General features: G+C 39.0%; 1 protein-coding gene across 2 annotated transcripts in view; it reads left to right on the top strand.

Moving 5' to 3' along the window:
• BASP1 (brain abundant membrane attached signal protein 1) overlaps nucleotides 1-8,744 on the top strand; it is a 53,588-nt gene extending 44,844 nt beyond the window's left edge. The window contains exons 1-2 of one of the 2 annotated variants that reach the window (XM_064661886.1): nucleotides 5,621-5,645; nucleotides 7,109-8,744. In XM_064661886.1, coding sequence (XP_064517956.1) covers nucleotides 7,118-7,849 — 732 coding nt within the window. In that variant the 5' untranslated portion in view covers nucleotides 5,621-5,645; nucleotides 7,109-7,117 and the 3' untranslated portion in view covers nucleotides 7,850-8,744. Of the gene's footprint in view, nucleotides 1-5,620; nucleotides 5,646-7,108 lie in introns of those variants that run through there. The other variant, XM_064661875.1, reaches the window with a different exon arrangement.
• The last annotated feature ends 8,930 nt before the right edge of the window (nucleotides 8,745-17,674 follow it).

Genomic DNA, 17,674 nt, shown 5'->3' on the forward strand with positions numbered 1-17,674 from the left:
ATTCTTCAGCTGTAGAGCCCTCCAAGTCAGGAGGATGCAAGTCCAGAGTCTCCAATAATTGCTTTTAATGTAACCCATAAAATCTTCACCACTCTTTCATCAAATAAGGAACAAATTTTACTTTTATTCAGAACTTCTGCTTAGCTAACTACCTCTTTTCCACACAGGGTGCAAAGAAAAATTACACATGTGAAGTACTTGTGGTTTCAGTTTGAGGCTTTATGAATTGATAATTTTGGCAAAACCTCTATCTCTAATTAAACTGCTGATCATTATTCCTCTTCTATTCTTGGAAAATTTGGTTCCTAACTGATGAAATTAATAAACCCATCTGAGTTCAAGTATTTAACTTAAATCTTAGTAATATCTCAGGTACAAGTTTTTAATTTGCTCTCAAAAAAATTCTCATGTTAACTTTTTAAATTTTAATGCTTAACTTTTCTTATAACTTGCTATATTACTAGTAGCTATGCTTCTCAAATGAAGTGGTTATTCATGTACAAGGTCTCAAATAGCCAGAGACAATTTTATATCAGCCTGCAGTGTGCTTAAATTATTATAACTCAAAATTGGAGTCTAATGTCAGTGATAATAATTTAGATATATTAAAAACAAGTGGCTCATATTAAAAAACCCAGTCATCCTTCCCGTTTTTGTGTGATGTATGTGCCCCCAAGAATTTTAAAATAATATGAAAATTGAAGTTCCCTTTATTTTAAAAAGAAATTTGCATTAAATATATTCTACTTCTACTTCTCTAAAATTTGGCTGAGAATTAAACTTAGACTTGACAATATTACTTCCTAAAATTCCCTTATTGGCTGCATTTTAAAAGAAATTAGGTCAGTCCCAAAATTGGAGTTGTTGCCTTTTAAAGATCAAGGTTAGGAAATCAAGTGAGCACAATTTCTATGTTTTAAGCATTTACTGTTCTTTTACTCTATTCCCCTTTGCTAAATCTTGAGATTCACATGGCTTTGGAGGAAGGAAGGGAGACACAGTAGTTACAGGATTGTGAACATGCAGAGGGAAGGATTAAAAATTATCTGTGGTCTGTGAAGGAAACAGCACAAGTGCCAAGCTGATATATTCTCAGTTTGCTATTGTGTGTCTTACAGCAACAACCACAGCAAATTGGATAACATTAAGAAACAACCAGGGCATGTTTTGTTGTGTGCATCTCGTGTACTAGCATCTTGTTACAATGGGGTCCATGCAGCTGCCATGTGCAAGCGATGTGCTGCTCATAGCCTGACAGGGGTGGCTTTGCATGAGGTTCTCGGCCTGTCGTGGCACAGCTTTGTGCCGTCCCAGCCACCTCTTCAGAAGGGAGAGTTGGTCGAGTGTGTGTTTCCTGCTGCCTCCCTCGCACCAGCACCACAGCCTGCCTGACTGTAGCAGAGCTGATTCCCATCACTGCTCTGAAGCACAAGGAACACAAAGCAAGAGGATAGTGTAGGGAAGGAAAGGAAACTGGAGAGGGGAAAGGGGAAAGGGGAAAGGAGAAATGATTAAGGAGAAGAGAAAAGAGAAGAGAAGAGAAGAGAAGAGAAGAGAAGAGAAGAGAAGAGAAGAGAAGAGAAGAGAAGAGAAGAGAAGAGAAGAGAAGAGAAGAGAAGAGAAGAGAAGAGAAGAGAAGAGAAGAGAAGAGAAGAGAAGAGAAGAGAAGAGAAGAGAAGAGAAGAGAAGAAAAATGAAAAGGAAAGGAAAGGAAAGGAAAGGAAAGGAAAGGAAAGGAAAGGAAAGGAAAGGAAAGGAAAGGAAAGGAAAGGAAAGGAAAGGAAAGGAAAGGAAAGGAAAGGAAAGGAAAGGAAAGGAAAGGAAAGGAAAGGAAAGGAAAGGAAAGGAAAGGAAAGGAAAGGAAAGGAAAGGAAAGGAAAGAAAAGAAAAGAAAAGAAAAGAAAAGAAAAGAAAAGAAAAGAAAAGAAAAGAAAAGAAAAGAAAAGAAAAGAAAAGAAAAGAAAAGAAAAGAAAAGGAGAAAAAGAAAAAGAAAAAAGAAAGTATCATGGATACTGAGGCGTGAAGAGGCTTGAACCTGAATGAGACCTAGTATTTCTGTTCTGTTAATTCCAAGTAAAATCAGAGGAAAAGGAGGATCTGTGAGGATAATTGAGAGAGAACAGGAAAGCATGGCTTTATTGCTAAAAGGCAATGCTAGTGAGTCTAATTCTATCTAAGGGTACGCTACAGACATTTCCTAAGATTAACCTGGAAAACTGATTGACCTTGCCTGGTGAGGTAGGGATGTCTCTGAGTGTGTGTCCATAATACCATAATGCAAGAGTATATGTAGTGGGAAGCATGATATTGTACTACATAGTTTGAGAAATAGTAAGTTTGGGTTTTTTTTGTTTCATAAAAGTTTTAGAAAATCTTTTAAAAACTATTTGCAGATTCCTTGTTTCCTTAACTTCCCATATATACCCTTTTATAAAATCTTTCTCCACTTTTTGTTTTGTGAGGCATAGAAATGTAATGGTTTCTTCAAGATATTTCTATTTATTTTCAGCGGATGGGGGATGGGGCACTTTCTGGGATCAGTATTTCCTTTGATTTGGAGTGTTGAAACTCTGTCTTGGGAGGGATGTGCATTTTACAGCTCTTGTCTGCAGGCAATATGAGATAAGTCATGCCTGGGAACAGGCTTGTGCAAGGGCTACTTTGGCCTGACCCACCGCACGTGCCTACATTGTGCTGAAGGCAGTGGAATTTCAGAAGATATCTATTGTCTTCCTGAACCGGTTTTTCTGGAGGTGGGCTGAACTCCCCACACTTCACATGAAGGTGAACAGGAGCTTTGGAAATTTAGCTATGGCAATCAGACTGAGGTAACACACAGGTGGTATCTGCATGTTTGTCCTTTCTTGATGCCCTGCTCTCACTACTGTGAGTGAGGGTGATAGCAAGTCCATTCTTGTAATAGTCAGACTCTTTAATGGCATGTGACAGCGTATGCTAAAAGAAATGTTTAGAAATGTATAAGCACATAGGAAAACTTATTGGGTGGACAAATCTTTACTGACAAAAGAGACAGTAAGAGTTTAACTCCAGGGATTTTTTCAATACAGAAGCACAATTTGAAGTATAAAACTTCAAAATAATAATCTTTTCACAAGCAGTACAAATTTATGCTGCCAGTGTTCCAGGGACTCATGTCCATCAGATCAGTTAAGTCTTCAGATGGAAAATCTGAAATGGTCTGAGAGTTCTTCTTTCTCTTGCATTATGGCATTATGGACATTAAATCTTTTTTTGAGACTATTATCCCAGGAAAACCCGATTATTACTAATATTCAAATTTCAAACATGCTCCATTTGACCTGTAAACATATTTGTAATACAAAGAGAAGCTGATTATTTATTCCATACAGTAAGAAAGATACCTGTGCAAGCTCTCTGGTTCTGTTCCTGCTTGCTGCAGAAGAATGGAAACTTCAGGATGAGCAGAATGTACAGCAGCTCTTAGAAACTGAAGAAATCCTTGCTCTTGTTGCAAAAGTCCTCCACAGTGATCTCTGGATCTGTTTATTCTTCCATGACAAGAGAAATACAAAGAATATGGAGCAGCCTGAGAAGCAGATAAAGTCTATTATAACTTCCAAGTATTGTATTTAACCTTGCTCTTCTGAAGCACCGTTCTGACAACTAGTTCATCAAAGTTCCCTGAAGATTAATGATATATTGCAACTTATTATATGAAATCTGCTTTAAGAGTGTTTCTCTCCAGAGCTTTTTCTGTCCAGTAGTAGGAAGGCATATACATCAAATGCTGTGCCATTTTATAGGAATGGTGCTCAGAACCAAAATTTTCAAGGATCTTCCTTTGGTACATGCTTGCTACAAAGAGCATTGCACTTGGTAGCTGCTAGAGAGTTCGAAACCTGTATGTGTCAATGGCAGTGCAAATAACTGAAGACATACTGTGGTTTAGCCTGCCTGGGAAATAGTTTAGACAAATTTTTGTCCTGGATCTGTAATTCACAAGGTGAATGCAATGATTATGAGGTTAGGGAGAGGCAGGAGTAGTGGAAGAGTCTGAGCAACAAACACAGGGCCATCAGTCTCACCAGGACAGAGTGGGTTATCTCCTTTTTTTTAGAATTTAGTCATTTGGTGTGGGGGGAGAAAAAAAATCTGTACTCTTTCAAGATTTGGCTGTCTGTTTCACTTGGGAAACATTTCACTGAGATTCACTTTCATTTAGTACCAGGCAAGATTAGCCTTTCAAGAATACCCAGCACAGTCACAGAGATGTTTAAGCATCTTGATCCACACGCCGGTCTTCTTACAGGTATAGCTGGTTTTAATTTTAGAATACTTTTTAAGGTCTACTTTGTGTCTGCTGCACTTTGAGACCCTGTGCTGGATGGTTCAGAGCTGTGCTTCAGGCATAGTTAAAGTGGGACAGGGATGAGATCAGTATCTGTTTTTATGGGGGCTGTTTCTGGAGAAGGTGATGGGGATCCCAGATATGTTATCAGAAGGCTGGGGGGAGGAGGAGGAGGAATGCTTGTAATTCAGATATAGAGGGAAAAGGACATTGTAACATTGCTACCTGGGCTATGACCTCAGTGGTTGCTGTGCTTCTGCATTATAGCTTGGCATAGCTGTTATCATGATGATCTAGGCAGCTTTTTAATAGGGAGATATGAGATTCAGTGTCACAAAGAGTGAATCTATTGTGTAATAAAGGAGTTGAAACTATGTTGGAAGGTGGCAGTCCATTTTTAAGTGTAAATATTTACTAATAGACCATAATGATAGTCTTGGAATCTCTTCTCCATCTTCTGCTCTAGTATCTAGAGCTGGCTGTGATGCAGATTGAGACACAGAGATTTCACAGTATACCTCCAAACAATGACAGTGCATATTTCTTTTCATAGTTTGGGAGCATATTTCTCATATGCATGCTTTGCTGCTTCTTAAAGATCCTTTGGCATACACATTTTGTATCCAGCTGTATCTGAGATTAAAATATTTTTGTGGAAGGAAATATAAATTGTAGGGAGTTACTACTACCCATGGAAGAGCAAAATCTTGAAAAATACAGAAGACACAGCAAATGAAATTAGGCTCACAGTACCTGGGCTTTGCTGGAAAACAAATACGGATTTAATTAGGGATTACAAATTGGGATAAACACATGACTTCAGCATAAATCTCCAATCCTGCTGATTTGCAAAAGCCCTTTCAAAGTATTTGGTTGCAACTGTACATGAACAATAATCTGGGCAATATTTATGGAGTAATCAAGAAGACTGTAAATTTGTCAGATAACAAACTAATGTCCGTAGCCTGCCCTAAATACCTAAAAACCTAAAATCTCTTGTCATAAAGGTAGAGATTAGATTGCTCAGCTGTGTCTCTGTGGAAGTTAATCCTTTTATTGCTGTTCTCTGTAAAATTTCAGACAACAAAGTAGTGTTTCAGTAACATCACATTACCATTCTGCAGGGCTGTGTGCTAATGCTTCAACAGTATTTGCAAATTGTTACTCTTTTTGAAAGCTGAAATCAGAAAGATCTCTGCTGACCATAATATCTCGTTTTTCCCCAAGACACGTGGATAGTCTGCTGTTGGGCTCTGCCTGGGGCTTGTATCTGTGATAACAGAAAATCTACTGAGAGGCAGCTAGTTCTTAGTGGTATGTAATATTATTTATTATTCAGCCTTCTGTGCGTGCTCATATGAATTTTTGCAGGTTTGTACTCAGGATTTTAGCAAGTGTGTGAAAAATATACAGTCTATATAATTCTATCTACCTGTGCAAACCAGAAAATTAGAATGATTCATCTCCCTTGGAGAAGTTCTTACATTAAACATCTGTTTGAAAGTTCTTTTAAAATAGTCACCTCCTCCTAATTTCAAAGAGCATGAAACATGGAAATGTTTTTTCCTTATATATTTTCTTTAATACCAGAAATGTATTTTTTCAGCCATTCATAGAGGTTTTCGTGTTCATTAATGACCCAATATAACCGGGTCTCCTGTTTTAGTAGACAAAGTTTGCTTTGAAGTACTGTGAAAGATTTTGTATATTCTTAGTTAAGACTCCCACATAAAGAGTATATAAATACTGATGTGGTTATACACGTGCTCAACTTCTTTTAAATAACTGAACAGTGTACCTGATGACTTGCCATGCTTGAAAACTGTGAGCAGGGGCTACAAGGTATACCCTCCTCTTTTCCGCACATTTTTTATTGCATCATGTCACATGCCACGTGTAGGCTTGTGGTCAGAAGTACCTGTACGTGTTTCTTTTGTCTTATGGAGTGGTCACAGTCTTCCTGTGCTTCAGGTTCCATGTTTCCCATCCTGCTGTGTGTGGGAATGTAGGACTTCATGTGGGCAATACCTGTGGGAGCTGTGGGGCTGAGTGGGACTCTGCATGGAAGCTGGTCTTGCTTCTGGGGCATCTGAAGGTTGGTGCCCACATCCCTCTGCGTGAGGGAGGCACATACTCCTGGCCTCTGGGTACCATCAACCCTCCACATAGGCTGTATCTACTGTGGGAGCTGGCTGTTAGGGTAATAGGCACTGGGATGTAGGGAGTAGACACAGTTTTATGCATTAGCCTTCCCAGTGACTCTGGATTTCCTTTGAGTTTTCCAAACCTGAATGAAAAGATGGTTCATGGCCTTTGCTAAAGTGATAGCGGGCTCTGTGTTAACCAGGTGTGAATGCCAAGACTGACAGTTAAATTCAGTTTGTGCGCAATCTGAATATAAATATGTTTTCTTTTCAACTTCCATCCTTTCTCAGGACACAAAAGATTGTGTCCTCGATCATCTTGTTACTCCATCCTCTTCCTCCCCACTGTCTTATAACCAGGGTTAGAGCTGTTCAGAGGACTGTTCATAAGGGGATGTGGCAGAAGGGGTTTTGCTGGCTGAAGTGCTGCATGGCTGAGCAGGACATAAGCTCAATAGGAGTGGAGCTCCATAGTATCAGTGCCTTCAGCTGATAACATCTTAAACCTCATGTAGTCTCCTTTTCAGTAACCAGCATCAATCTTTCTTTAGCACCTCAGCTGATCTGGATTTGATTCTCTCAGTGAAGATTGCTGAGCTTTGTGTAATCACCTCTTTCTCTTTTTCTTTACAGAGTTCCAACATGGGAGGCAAACTGAGCAAGAAGAAGAAGGGATACAGTGTCAATGATGAAAAAGCTAAAGACAAAGACAAGAAGGCTGAAGGAGCAGCAACTGAAGAAGAGGAGACTCCAAAAGAGGCTGAGGATGCCCAGAAAACCACAGAGACCACAGAAGTGAAGGAGAACAACAAGGAGGAGAAGGGTGAAAAGGATACTCAGGTCGCTGCCAATAAGACAGAAGAAAAAGAAGGAGAGAAGGAGAAAACAGTGACCCAGGAAGAAACACAGAAACCAGAACCTGAGAAGTCGGAGTCTGTTGTTGATGCGAAAGTAGAGCCACAGAAGAACACCGAACAGGCACCTAAGCAAGAGGAGCCGACTGCTGCCTCTGCTCCTGCTGCCAGTAGTGAAGCATCCAAAACTTCTGAGCCTAGCAACGATGCAAAAGCTTCCCAGCCCTCAGAAGCCACAGCTCCCAGTAAAGCAGATGACAAGAGCAAAGAGGAAGGGGAAGCCAAAAAGACTGAGGCTCCCGCAACGCCTGCAGCCCAAGAAACTAAAAGTGAAGTGGCCCCAGCTTCAGACTCAAAACCTAGCAGCAACGAGGCTGCGCCTTCTTCCAAGGAGCCCGTGACAACAGCAGCACCTAGTTCGACTGCTAAGGCCTCAGACCCTGCAGCCCCGCCAGAGGAAGCGAAACCTTCTGAAGTTCCAGCAACTAATTCGGATCAAACCATAGCAGCGCAAGATTAAATTGGACAGCCTGTTGAAACAACCACTTAAAACAACCTGTGTCTTTTTTTTATTTTTTCAGCTATACTAACTCGTTTCAGATCTGAAATAACAAATATGTATTGCCCAGAAAAGAAGGAGAAAAAAAAAAAGATAAAATGAAAAGGATGTCCCATCAAGTTGGGAGGGAGGGAGGGGGGAGAATCCAAATAGTATTTTTGTGGGGAAATATCTAATATACTTTCTGCTAACTTGACACAAGTCCTGGATTAAAAAAAAAAGTAAAATAAATGGATGTCTGAAAGTACAGCACATCTTTTGTATCTGAACTGCTGTAAATGCACTCCACCAGTGTATCAAAATCTTCTTTTTGTTCTGTAATGGGATTTGGGAGTGATGCGTTGGATTCTGCCCACTAGGTTTGTGCCAAGGCAATTAGATCTTTATGAAAGCAGTATTTTCTGTGTTTTTTTTTCTTTTTTTTTTTTTTTAATTATTTACAGCCTTTCTTATTTTGATATTTTTTTTATGCAGTGGATGAATGCCAACTTTCAGACAAAACCCACCTAGCTGTCCACATATTTCTCAATGCCAATCCTCCAATTCTTCCTCTCCAAATATTTTTTGGGAGTAAAAAGCATTCTCATCCTACTTAGCCTACCTAGATTTCTCATGACGAGTTAATGCATGTCCGTGGTTGGGTGCACCTGTAGTTCTGTTTATTGGTCAGTGGAAATGAAAAAGTCTGCGTTCATTGCAGTTCCAGTTTCTCTTCCATTCTGTGTCACAGACACCAACACACACTCATTGGAAAACAAATGAAAAAACAAAATGTACAATGGATGCATTGAAATTATATGTAATTGTATAAATGGTGCAACAGTAATAAAAGTTAAATAATTTAAAAAATATATAAGTGTAAAGACTGATTAAATCTTCACTTTTACCCCTTGAGAACTAGGCAAAGGAGGTTCTTACGCTTATTACATCTGGGGCTGTTTACTTTCCTATAAATAGTAACACTCCAATAGCCACAAGTGTTCCCAGGTGAGGTTGAAAGAAGTGGCCAAGGAACAGCACATCTCATGTGTGTTTTATCCCAGGTAAAGTAGAAATGGCTTTTACCTGCCTTAACATGTGAAAAAAATGCTCTCTCCCTATTTTGAAGAGCCAGAGGCATGATGGCTGGGTTTTAACTAGTACTAAGACAGTGGATTTGATAAACTGATCTTTAAAAATGAGGCAATTAAATTTAATCCTAGTCCTATTAAAATATTTTTAGTGCTGATGGACTTTGTTCTTTTTCCCATTGCTATTGTATAGGAGATGAACCGCAGCTGCCACAAAAGGCCAGTTCTGTGCATTTCAAATATGAATAACCTTGTGTAGCTGAGCAGAGTTTAGCCTGACATAAACAACTTTTTTCACTACTTTGGCCTATTTGCCCCATTTTTATTCAACAGAACTGCTGAATAACTGCAGTTTCTGCTGAATAGTGCCCTTGCTGGATATGGACAATGATTTCAAGTGCAGAGCCCAGGATTCACAGAACTGATTAAAGCAGTATATTTGACCTGCCCATTAACAAACTCTTAGACAGAGCAGAAGTTATGAAAGAAATCGGCAGTGGTAAATAGAAACACAACTGTACACATACCAAAGGGATAAGCAGGCTTGTATTTAGTAAATAAGGAAAATAGTGTTTTAAAACGATATGAATTATTGCATATGCTTTCTTTCCATGCAGCAAGAATGATTCACTCTACAGACTTCCATAATACTAATCCTAAAATTTTTCAGAAATACAAGCTTCCTATACCATGCTGGGGATGCTGGTGTGCAGTTGTGTACCTGGGAAAAGCTTTCTGGAAAAGGCAGGAGTAGTTCTGTGTGGTTTAGATCAGGTCATTTACTTACATGAGTCTTGCACCACCATCAAGCTTTTGCATCCTTGATGTGAAGGAGTCAATTTCATGCATAACACATTAAAATAAAGTGGATTCTTTTGCACAGAGAAAAGTTAGCCTAATACCTGGCTTAAAAAGACAGCAGGGTTTTTTAGATTATATAGCTGAAGCACTGCAAGGGACTAGACAGATAACACATTTGGAATAATTTACCAAGCTTTTTGTATATATAGGTGTCACAATTTACAGCATCTTTGTGCAGCCAAATTTTTGTCTTTCCTGCAATTCTCTAATAGTCCTCTGCCACCATTTCCCAGTGTAGGTGTGTTCTGGAAAGGGAGAACATCTATCTACAACTTTCACATGAATTTGCATGAGATGAGTCCAGGACAGAGAGGCAGGACCAGATGAGTCCAGGACCAGAGTGCAGGCATCCTGTGGTACTTCATGATGATGTAGCACTGAATCAATCTGAAGCTGATGGGACTAAATCTATGTTCTGCCTTTGGGTTGGAAGTGGCTGACAACGGAAAATAGGTATGTAACTTGTTTACTGGGATGGTATGGGAATGTGCCTACTAACAATAGTACACCCATTCGCTTTCAATATAATGTTCAAAGTAGCACTTAATCTCAATTACTATAACAGTTTGACAATCAACACATGTCCTTTTTTCCCCCTGAACTTTCTTCATTTGGCATATTTAAAGTTGTTGAGATCTTGAATGCAGTCTTACTTTATTTCTTTTAGGTAATTAAAAATACCCCTGTGCTCCACAGTTGTATCCAAACACAGCAGCCTTTGCAGCTGTTGACAGCAAAGTCCTAATTGCACATGCTGAGGGTCTCACGACCTGCTTGCTGATGGTAGTTTCATCTCAAGAGTATCAAAGGTGTGAAGAAGTGTTATGCCCTACATAACTGGAAATCAATAGCATATGGGCAAAGAAATACGTGCTTGTGTGTGGGAAACTGAGAGGCAGAGCAGCAAAGATCATGCACTTAAGTGTTCAGTATTCTCAAAAAATAAAAAAGGAAAGTTGCCATATAATGTTTTAAATACTTTTATTAATAAAGGGGGCTGCAAAATTAGCCTTCTCATAGTTGCTAAAATACTTAGTGTGTAACTGGTAGGCATTCCAAGGCATTCTGGCTGAGGCCATTGCTCCACAGTGCTGCTATTCTATACCTACATATGCAAGGAAAGAAATCATCTCTATTCAAAGATCTTACAAACTAAGTGTACATGTGTAATAGAAATGTGATGCATGTTGCTTGCCTGAAGTGCCATGAGGAGACGTGAGAACCTTGAGGCCTGCTTTTCTTCAGTCCTGTATTTCATCTCCAAGATCCTCTTTTTTTCCGAGTTATAATCACTCTTTAATATTAATAAAAATATGCTGAGGGTACAGAGCTAATAGGCATGTTAATGCTTTGAGTGCAAGCACATTGCAGATACCTCAAAGAACCCAACATTTTCATGAAAGTGTGCCAAAGGAATAGAGAAATTCAACCCTGGGAAAGAACCTTTGCTATTGTTTAGAGCCTCTACAGAGAGATGTTTGCAAGGTCTCCCTTGTTTTGCCCTGGAGACTGTCAAGAATCCATTTCTCTCCCTTTGGCAATAGGAAGGTCAGTGCCATTGGCTTTGCTCATATTTTGCTTGCACTTGCACAGGAAAGAGAAGCACAGATTCTGTTAAATGTAGAGCAACTTCACCTTTCCTCTTTTTTTATTCTTTTTTATTTTTTTTTTTTAATTTACTGTACTTGAAATGTACGTCCTACTATTTTTAGAATGACTTCTGGAGATGGGAAAAACCCTGAAGTTATGTTAAATTATTTATAATGGAATGGCTTCCTAGGAGCAATGCCTGCAACTTGCTCTACAATTGGTTTCTGTATGCTTACTTCTGTGTCTGTGTGAGACAGACACTTCCATGAAGAAACAGTACAATAAAACTTTATAGGATGTGTCAGTGTCTTATGTAACAGTGCTTCTAGATGTGTGTCTGTGTAGCTGTCAGTATCTAAACAGTCAGTGACTTCTGAATTTTTGCTGGTGCTTTCTTTGTCCCAGCACTGAACTAGGAGGTCCGTCCAGTCTCTGTCTCACCTAATCACTGTCTTTTCCAGATCAGCACGAGCTCCAACTTGGTGCAAGTGTAATGAGTCAGTGGGTGAATCAAGTCTTCAGTCTTCCTTCAGGAGCTTCTTATCAGTACATTACATTTCTGTTAATTTATCCTTATTTAACCAAATAGGGGAGTGTCTCAAAGAAATGCCTCAGATTTGTTGCCAGTGCTGCAGAAAGCATTTTCTCACAATACGTGTCTTCAGTACATGTACTGCTATGCTTTCATTGCTGTCTCCTTGCACAGAATTCATAGCCTTTGAGGCTCTTCTTAAAGATTTTTAAGATGGTAATCACTTACTTTGCTGTTTTTATTCAGGGCTACATATTTTTTTCTGCACCAAACTCTTGGCATTTATCTTGACTCTTGGTCGACTTTCCACCTTTCATTTATTCATTTACATATATAATTGTTTACATCCTGTTTTAAATTTAACCTCCCCACCATAATTTATGCAACATGAACATATATAAGCTGTTAAGCAGTCAGATTTAGAAAACATGGCGCTCCAGTCAGGGGAAAAATACAACACAAGGAAAAGCCATATACCTGTGTTTTCCTTTATCGTTCTGAAAAAGAGCCTTCTTCAGGACAGGCAGAGCATTGCTAGCCGCATTTATCATGATGGGGTCAAAGTCTAGCTACGGAGTCAGGTAAGCAGAAGGAGGTTTTTTTTCTTTTGTCGGGGAAGAGAGAAAAGGGGTGGATATTTCAAAATATGACCACAGAAGTTGGGACACAGAACATATGACACAATCCATTTATTTCCTGGAGACAGCACAACTATGTATTAACCAACCACCACAAGACTGCCAAGTCTTTCCAGCTTGTCAGGATACTTGTCTCTCTTTTAGTGTTTTTGCTTGTTTAGGCAATAAATATTAATTCCTTAATAAAATAATAAATTCCTTAATAAAATAATTCCTTAATAAATGACAGCTCTTACTGTCATTTAAATGTGTTGCCTCCATCTTTAGCTTGTCTGCCCTCCACAATGGAAAACTGACATCTCTGAGAGCCTTCAATTGCATCAGAAGGCTGACTGAGCTTCTTGATGTCTTAGCTTGATCAAGACGATTTTTTTTTGAGATTGTTCAGCCAAGTGAGATGCAGATTTGACTGAGTTCAACTTTATTTCACTTACTAAGCAAAAATTCAAAGGCTTTACATGATGTTCCTGCTGAGGGTAAAGTGAAATCTTCCTATGAGCCTGATTAGTCTGTTATTTGGAATGTCATCAGGTTGCTGCAAAATGCATAGCTTGTTAAACATCACTGCTGGTTCAGCTGGCCAGTAATTTTAGATTAACACTTGGTAAAGTTTGGCATTTAGTCTCTCTTGAGAATTAAACCAATTGTACTGGGCTCAATACAAGGATAGAAATGGAGCCGTTCACATTAGGAGACGGAAATGAATTAAATTTTTTAACTCCCTTCAGTTCCATCCTGTTCAGAAAACCAGAGTGGAACAAGAGTCTGCCCCTAGCTGGTCTTTGCACTTTAGGAATGGGGCAAGACTGTAAATTATCCTAGCCAAAAAATGATCTTTAAAACTTAACAGTTAATACTTTAAACCTTAAACCTGAATAGTAGGTGTTTTAATCACAGGCTATACAGATCCCTAAGAACCTGGACTACTAGAGATATTGTGTGACAGGAAGCCAGCTGCTGGTCTTTTGTTCTATCTATTCCAGGGGGTCTCATTTTTAGCACCCATTTCCCCCATTCCTGGTTTATTGGCTTTCTACCAGTCTCAGGTTTATTATGTGTTAATGAGAATAGTCTACTGTAATGGCAGACCATACTGATGCTCCACTAAACACATTTTTCTGGCTTTGAACTTTTTTTTTTGTAGAGTTGTGGCATTACTTGGATTCTGGACTGGGTTAGCAAAAACATGTATGTTTACCAAGTAGAATATGAATTGATCTAGTATAAAGGGGAAGCCAAAAAAATAATTGTATTATTGGAAATTGGTGCATGCCTGAAAGAGCAAACCCTTTATTCTGCATCAGTCCAGGATTCTGCAATGGCTCACTGTAAGCTAAAAGACCCTATGGAGATTTCAAAAGATGTCACATGTCACTATGCTGAATACAGTGTTTAAGCTCTGCTGCTCTGTCCAATTATCTGAACTTTGTCAGCTGCACTTCATTTTTTTTATTTTTAAATAAAAGACAGTATTCCCAAGCTAGCATTTTTGTTTCAAAAGGCAAACAACAGTAGCTCATAGTGAGTACATTGCAAAGGAAAATTTCAATCCCACTAAACCATGAATAACCTTTCCCAGTAAAAGAAGTTCTAAGACTACCTAGGAGTCTTTTCCAGGATTTTATTTAGAATAAATTTTAAATAATTTTCTGATAGCTAGTTTTTCAAGGACATATTAATAAAATCATACTTTTATAATATAAGTGTTGATGTATGCTAAATGGACAATCTAATGGGGTCTGGTCACACATTGCAGGCTAATTAAAGAAAACCTGGAACATGGGAGGCCAGATCATCAGCTGGCAGAATTATTGATTCAGGTCCACTGCACTGTATGAAAATCATTACATTTGCAGTTATTCCACATAGATCTAAACACTACAATATTAGTAGTAGAATGTCACATTATATTAGGCAGCACTGAATGGTTGGATATGAGTGAATTAAGCTGTTAACCTTTGTGATAACCTAATAATGGACAGATTTGGATTTGAATTGAAGCAGTGTACGAATACTAATTAGGCAAGTAATGCAAGTTCTGAAATAGCACATTTAAAGGATTTATTCAAGACTTTAGGTAGTCAGTTTTTTATGAATGATTCACAGTGGGAGACATGGGGGACAACATAAGGATTAGCATATTTCTACATATGCAAGTGAAAATTAAATGGATAATAAAAATTAACGCCAGCAGGGAGGAGTGGCAGCTCTCTAATAGCTGTTAAATTTGAACTGATGCATCATGCTGCACTTAAATATTTTGGGCCTGAATTTTGCCTTTCCCCACGTTTTAGTGTTCTATTCTACCTTAACTGTATCATACACATGTTGAACCAGATTTTCACTGGATTGCCACTATTTTTCTAGCTATAGTTTATCTAATTTCATATCAGTGTCTCACTTTTAATCTGCCAAGACCAACGTGGCTACATTAGTGGAGATCTGAACAGATGATGACACAAACTATCAGATGGACCTTTAGCATCCAGACTGAGCTGTGTGCTACTGTATTCCATCTGAGCTTGTTACCTCTGGCTTTGATGTGTTCATACCGATGGCAGTGACTGCGAAAAGCTGTCAGAGGGTTTTAATGTGTGTTGGGTGCCCCACGTCGCATTGCCTCCCTCTCTTCCATGTGCTAAAAAAGTAAATGTGGCTGATATATTCTAGCATGCTGAGCTGGAGGGTGCTTCTTTCAGCTGAAAGGTTGAAAACTCAAAAAAAGCTATACAGTTCCTTGATCAAGATAAGCATAGAATGGAAGAGTTTGAAAGCATGATAACTGGCATCAAAATAAAAGTGATATTTAACTTCATGGTAGAATTAAGATGACAAAGACACAGGCCATGTCCCAAGAGGAGCAGCAGCTTACAAACGGGATCACATAGAGTATTGTAGAGGAGGAAGCTGAGTACAAAAAAATGGAGTTACCACAAGAACAAGTATTGCTTTTAGGCAAAAGCAAAACTGGTAACAATTGGAAGAACATGTAGTTTGGCAGAAAGGCATGTCCACTGCAGCAATAGTTTTTAGAGAAGAGACAATATTTAAAACCTATTTAAAGAGATTTTTTTGTGTGATGCTTGCATTTCTGAAACTGATTTTAGATTATAAATGCAAGAAAACACCATTTGGTGTCCTCTATGAAATTTTGTGGCATTATAAGCAAACTTTTCTACAGCAGAATGTAGAAGTATAAAAAGAAATGAACTGTAATGTTGATGAAGTTCAACGTCCTAGCTAGCACCCTGAACACATTCAGTGTTTCTAATAAAGATGAGAGTATGGGATGGAAGCTGTGGCAACAGTTTCACATGGTGATCAGAGCTCATTTTCAGTGAATGAAAAGTCCTGTTTTAGTGATGGTGTCGTGAGATACTGTCAGACGCAATGATACTATCAATCAGACTCAATTGCAGTCAGTTCTAGTCATAATGCTTCACCATGGATATGGATTTTTGAAGGGAGCAACTTTATGTGAATGGCTGTTTCCATTGTGTTTAGACCTTACTGTCCAGCTCTCAGATCCCAGAATTAGTTTGATAACATTGAAAATTAGAATCAATCTGCCTGTTTCAAGTCAGTGGCAGGATATGTATAGGTAGAGGGGATAACTAAAAAGACATTACAAGGTCAGAGAATCATTTGGAAAGGAGTTACCCACAGGGGATGTCAGCAGAAGATTGCAGCCAGTGTGCAAGGCAAGGATAATGATCTTCAGAGCACTGTTTTAAATGGATATGGAGGCAAGACACAAGCTGGAAGTCTAGTCTAAGCATGGGTTGCAGGCTAGACACACGATGCAAAAAAGAAAGAAGAGGCATTTTTCCTGCATGTGAAGGCAGAGTCACACACTGCTGTTAATTTTCCTTTGACTCTAGCTCTCCCACGTCGATATTTACTTCCTCCTGCAGGCTAAATTTTCCCTCAAGGATCTCTTGTCCCCAGTACATGCTTTAATTAATGGGCAAGATTTTTCTAAAGTGGCCAAAGCACCCATTTAAAAGAAACATGATATATACCACATGCCTTCCAGAGAGCTCTTGTGCTTCTGGAAAGGTGTCTCCTTCAAAGCATCTTGTACGAAACAAAGACATAGCAGCTCACCTCGTATCTGAAACTACCACATGCTTTACCTGGTTACCACATAGATTTTCTCCATTGTTTTGTCACTATGCAGACACAGGCAGGTGTGTAGTGTTTCAGTGTTTTTCTGAACCAGTGATGGTTGTGTTAATCCAGAGAGACTATTTTATGAGCAACTTCTCTGGCAGTCTTGTGTGCTGCCAGGCTTGGACTGACCATGAGGGTGAGAAGGGCTGCCCACCTTTAGGTCACTGGGGCTCCCTGCAGCGGTCTGCAGGTGGGCTGTGTCTTTCTGCCCTCCAGCTGTTCCTCCTTCCAGCCGGGAAATACCTGCAACAGTCTCCTGATGAAGAGACTTGGCTAGGAGGACAGTAAATTATCTGGGCAGACCATGGAACTGCTTTGAGGGAGCTTAAGGATGGCAAGAACTCTTTGACAAGATTTAAATGGGTATGGTTGCTTCTCCCTTAGGGCAGGGGAATGGAAAGCCCTAAAAGACTTTGAAAGTCAAGGTCTTTCAAGTTTTGTATGGTTCTGTGATTACCAAAGATTGTCCGAGTAAGAACTGTTTTTCTTCATCTGAATAAGAGCTAGACTGTATCTGCTTTCATGGAATAATAATTCATTCTACTTTGCCTTCAGCAGGACTAAGGGCAGTACAAGGTACTCTTAAATGGATTTTTGAAGTGTTGTCTAAGTGTATGAAATGAAATATTCCTCAATTTTACTTCATTCTTTTCTCCCACTATTTTACATTATTTAATTCCAGGCATTCTTTTGTCCACTAGGCCATCAATAGGCAAAACTGCTTACTTATTTTTTTTGTGTACATCAATCATTCCACAAATGAGAAATGACTATGTCTGTTGGTCACAGCTTCCCTTGCATTTCTTCAGTTCATGTCTCAGCCTGCTATAGGCAAGGACCATATTGTTATTTCAACTGGGCAAAATCAATTGTTATAAATTGCCTTGGGGATATGAATACCTCCAGCAGTGGTCAGAATTTT

Source organism: Pseudopipra pipra, chromosome 1 (assembly GCF_036250125.1).
Source record: "Pseudopipra pipra isolate bDixPip1 chromosome 1, bDixPip1.hap1, whole genome shotgun sequence".
NCBI lineage: Eukaryota > Metazoa > Chordata > Aves > Passeriformes > Pipridae > Pseudopipra > Pseudopipra pipra.